The 5,002-nt window shown below is 25.7% G+C and overlaps 2 protein-coding genes across 2 annotated transcripts in view; one reads left to right on the top strand and one right to left on the bottom strand.

The window, feature by feature from the left end:
* Positions 1-848, top strand: part of LOAG_12560 (hypothetical protein) — a gene marked incomplete at both ends in the record, with an annotated part of 1,387 nt that extends 539 nt beyond the window's left edge. The window contains 3 exons of the mRNA XM_020448560.1: positions 68-196; positions 551-694; positions 799-848. Coding sequence (XP_020301308.1) covers positions 68-196; positions 551-694; positions 799-848 — 323 coding nt within the window. The remainder of the gene's footprint in view (positions 1-67; positions 197-550; positions 695-798) is intronic.
* A 331-nt stretch (positions 849-1,179) lies between these two features.
* Positions 1,180-5,002, bottom strand: part of LOAG_17639 (bardet-Biedl syndrome 2 protein) — a gene marked incomplete at both ends in the record, with an annotated part of 6,204 nt that continues 2,381 nt past the window's right edge. The window contains 9 exons of the mRNA XM_020450301.1: positions 1,180-1,277; positions 1,550-1,698; positions 1,926-2,038; positions 2,336-2,473; positions 3,278-3,412; positions 3,549-3,675; positions 4,009-4,113; positions 4,297-4,445; positions 4,826-4,936. Of these exons, the coding sequence (XP_020306042.1) occupies positions 1,180-1,277; positions 1,550-1,698; positions 1,926-2,038; positions 2,336-2,473; positions 3,278-3,412; positions 3,549-3,675; positions 4,009-4,113; positions 4,297-4,445; positions 4,826-4,936 (1,125 nt within the window). The remainder of the gene's footprint in view (positions 1,278-1,549; positions 1,699-1,925; positions 2,039-2,335; positions 2,474-3,277; positions 3,413-3,548; positions 3,676-4,008; positions 4,114-4,296; positions 4,446-4,825; positions 4,937-5,002) is intronic.

The following is a 5,002-nucleotide window of genomic DNA, read 5'->3' as shown; positions in this document are numbered from 1 at the left end:
TTTTGACTTAATTTTCTTTTTTTCTTTTTTTTTTGTAGAATAATTAAATAAGTATATCATTTGATAGATACGGAACCAGGTAATGATAATGTGATAACATTGGATGAATGGTGTGATTGCTTTGCATGGGCTGATGATGATCATCATGAACCACCATGTCATGCGGTAAAACATCAACAAGATCCGCATTTATTAGGTTAGTAATATAAAATGTATTGATGTTATCAGTCATTTCTTATATATTTTTATCAATTAACTGATCAAAAGACATCCAAAAAGAATCCGAAATCAATTTATCAGTTGATACTATTAACTAGAATTTGATAATGATACTGTAAAATGATTACCTAAAGATTCAATCAATGATATTAATCTAGTGTTTAAAGAATAATTTAATTTGAATTGCATATATTTTTCATTTCATACGTTAAAAAAAATTTTCTTTTTACTGTATGATTGTTTTACTACGATACTGTATACCCTACCTTTTATTGTGATAGATTTTTTTTTGTATAATAGATATTTTATCTAATATATACGGTATTTTCAGGAGTTTTTCATCCACGTTGTACATTGGAAGGATATTATAAGGCAGAACAGTGTCATGAGAATTCTTGTTGGTGTGTTGATAAATATGGTCGAGAATTTGATAAATCACGGGTAATAGGTCGTCTTCCAGATTGTGGACAATATGGTATACTTTTGTTACTTTTAAAAAAAAAAAAAAGGAAAAAAATCCTAAAATGTGCAATTTAAAATAAATTCTAGCGATAATCAATGATTGATTTGCTTTTTTAGCGACCGAAATGGATGAGGATGAAAAGGAGGATCTTCTGGCAGAATTGTAAATCTACAAGGACCTTCTGGCAGAATTATGAATTCAGAAGTGTTTATGACGGAATTTGTCAATCTAATCTTTTTTTTTTACTTCATAAATTATTCCTTTAATAATAATGTTTTTTAATGAAATAATAAACTAACAATGCGTTTATATACTTTATTAGTTGCGTCAAATGTATCATTCCTTCAAACATTAATAGATTACAAGTTAAAGATCAAATCGACATTAAAGAACACAAATTAAAGATCAAAGCCACATTAAAGATCACAAGTTAAAGATCAAAAAACCATATTAAAGATCACAAGTTAAAAATCAAATGATTTTATTTTGTTTTCATATCATACACCAAATTGGATAATTTTTTGAAGCATATCAAAATGTTCTTCGACAATCGCATTTCGACATGCTGAAATTAATCGACTAGCTGGTACACCAACTGAAAATATGAAATATTATCCAAAGAGGTCTTGAGATAAACTTAAAATTAACTAGTTTAATAATTTATGTAAAGACAATGATATGTCTTAAAAAGGAAAATGAAATTTAAGATTTTGATGAAAATACCGAAATTTAGAATTTAAATAAATATTTATATTCAAAGGCCATAATGATGACGGGATGTTGCCACTTCAATTCATTAACAAATCAATTGTTTTGAGATAAGTTTAACAATCTAATTAATCTAATTAAAAAAAAAAAAGAAAGAACCTCGAAGTCGTGAGCCTTGTTCGATAATTTTATTAAGATTTCGAAGAAGTTTAAGCAATTCTTCATGATTATTACAACGTATTTTATGTTCAGTTATCATTGCTTGATTTAATGTATGCATTTTTTGATAGTATTTACTCATTAAACGACTGAAAAGAAAAAAAAATTTTTCAAAAATTCAAAAAATAATTGAAGTTATTTAATGTTTAATCAAGGAATTAATTATGATTGCTATCTTTTTAACATATCAAATGTGTTATTCATAAAGCAAAAAATTGGGAATTAAAAATTAAAAGTGAAATTGTTTGAATGATATGAAGGAATAATTGTTGATACAATCATCGTGATATCTCGGGGAAAAATACAGGAAATTTACAATTGATTGATAGTTCGGGCATCTTCAGCTCGTACTAACATTTCTTTGATCGAATTAGATCGTTCAGCAATCGTTGCAGATAATCGGTCACGCATTATATACATTTCATGTAGCTGTTAAAAAAAAAAAAAAAAAAAGAGAATTTCCATTTTGAAGGAAAACAAAAATTTTCAATCAATATTGCTATTTCTTACTATAATATACTTAATTCAATCAATTTGATGATTATTAGAGTTTTTTTTCTTCCTTTTTTGGATGAAATAATTTTTTCAAACAATTCATTCATTAAGTATGATCGATTCTTTTAGTTCAAGCAAATTCAATTCTCTTGTTTTGATAAAATTCCCGTCTTATCGAGGAGAAAATCTCCGTGAAAATGTATAAACACTCGAGAATGAAATTCAATATACCTTTTCTGTAATATCATTGAGTTTTGCAATTTCACGTGGAAATTGTGCCATTGTTTCTATTTCAGTGATTTCAAAGTTTCCAGCAATTGATTGGATGATATTACCAACTAATTCTATGTTATTGCTTTGAATTATTACCTATAAAAAAAAAAACAAATAGTTAAATTATTTAAATTAAATTTTTTTTGAAATATTTAAATTTCATTTTTTCTCTTTTATTTTTTTTCATCTACGCAAAATTTAATCGATTTCATTAATTACGAAAATACAAAAATGCCAAAAAAAAAATTGAATGATAGAAAATGAGATACTGCAATCAAATTCTAACCTTGAGTTTTTCTTTTGAAATGATAATTTCAAGGATTGCTTCAATTCGATAAATTAAAAAACTTGTAATTTAACTCTTTCTATTCAAAATTTCAATTCGCTTTCCCATTTTAGATAGAAAGAACTGACAATAACATTTAATTAATCAAAATGCTTATTTATTTCTATTTTTGAATAATTTATTTTTTTTATAAAATGGAAGTAATTAAAGTGAGAAAATTTTATTAGTAAATATTTAAGCTTAATTTGGTTGCTTTTCGTGAGCATTTTTTTGCAAGCTAATTTGAATATGGTAATGCTATCCATTGATAGCTAACTGAAATTGATAGATTGAATCAGATGATTGAAAAGTTTGATAAAATAAGTTTATCACAGAAAGATGAATTAGAATCGTAACAAGCATATCATTATGCTATTATCAGAACTTTTTTCATTTTATATAATTTAACCTAATTCATTGAAGACATTTATTTCACAAGTTTTCAAAAAATTACTAAAGAAAGGCAATTTTTTTTCTTTTCTTTTTTGACGGAAAATAAATTTTCCTAAAATTATTTTTCAAAAAAAAATCCCAAAATTTTTGGAATATTTAAATAAAAATGATTCAAATATAACCTTTCCATTTCCATCCATTTCAATAATCAATGATTCATTGGTTCGTAAACTAATAAAATTAACTTTTAGCTTGAATTCATCTTCGCAAATGATTTCATTAGCTAACAAAAAGTTATTATTAATCCAAATTGCTAACTGAAATAAACAATATGATTTCTGCAAAAAAAAAGAAAGTTTTGACAATTTGATTTTAAAAATTTTCATCGAAAAAATTAATTTTTAAGAAAAATTTTTTTTTTAAAAAGGTTTGGTAAATACAAAAATAAATTACCTGTGGTGGTCGTTCGTTAATTTGAAAAATAGCTTTCCCTTCCGGTTCTGGTGCATTTACCGTATCCAGTGCATACATTAGAAAACGTGGAAGGTTACGTGTTACTTCAAATACGTGTAATTGAGTGCTAAAATGTATGCATTATATTTAAAAAGATTATATTTTGCTTATATTTAACGTTTTTGATGATTTTTTCGAAGTGTTTCCGGAATTCATTCAGGAAATTTCAGTAATTTCTGATGAAACATTAAAATATTGCCAGAAAATTTTTGTTGTAATCGAATCACCGTTAAAGTATGCAAATTAAGTTTACAAAAAACTTTGTTTTTTCCTTCATACAAATCAAACAATTATTCATCTAACCTTTTTGTATTAACCAAATAATAAAACTATTGAAATAATCCCGAGAATTCGAGGAAATCGAAATAATCCCGAGAATTCGAGGAAAATATTGGCAAACCTTTTAGCATATCCTATGAGAGCTTTAATATGCAAATCAACAGCTACATCTTTGGCTGGTCGAAGTTGGATTGCAATACAGGAAGAATAATTTTCGGTTGGATGTCTAAAAATTTATTTATTTTTTTCTGAATTAAATTCCGGATTAATTGTTTTATTGGAAAAAATTAATTGCAACGAATAATTTAATTTATGAAAACAGAAAATACAAGGAATTACTAGATATTTGAAAGTTTTTCCGGATTAAATAATCATAAATAAAGGATACAAGAACAGGAAAAAAAATTACACAATGTATGATTCACCATCAAAGATACCATCAGCGAATAAAATGACCGATCGGATGATAACATCACCAGAGACAGTCAGTTGCAATTGAACACATGGTTCTTTTGATTGACAATTTACTGTTAAAGTAGTTTCCATAACTGTATTAGCCTGAAATGATCAATAAAAACTAAGTTTGTATGAATTTTGAAAATAATTTACCTACCTATTCACCTATATGCGTCATCTTGAATTTCGCTTTTTGGTAAATAAATAAATGAATGACAATAAAGTTTTGGGATTTGACATTCATAGATTACAATTGATATTCGATGAATTGTCACCAATTTATGCTTTTTTTCCAACCTAAATTCATTAAACCATCAAAAAGAAAAGGCTACAAACGTATAAATAAGTAATAAGATAAAGCGTAAAATTTGATGAACAGTTTGTAAATTCAACAAATCGACTATAAAAGATCGTAAACAATTGAAATGTAATAAAAGACGAAAAATGGATTGTGCGGAAGAAGAAAAGATTGATATTTTTACGTGTAAAACACGTTTGAAACGTGTAAAACGTACCGGAACGATTTGTTTATTTTCGTCATTTTCATTTGAAATTATTTCATTATTGCATTGCTCATAATTTTGTAATTCTGCCTGAAATTGAAGAGAATACAAAAGAATACAATAATAATAATAATAATAATAATAATTAATAATAAT

This window comes from Loa loa, assembly GCF_000183805.2.
Source record: "Loa loa unplaced genomic scaffold supercont3.106, whole genome shotgun sequence".
Classification (NCBI taxonomy): domain Eukaryota; kingdom Metazoa; phylum Nematoda; class Chromadorea; order Rhabditida; family Onchocercidae; genus Loa; species Loa loa.
This window is presented reverse-complemented; position numbering and strand designations above follow the sequence as displayed.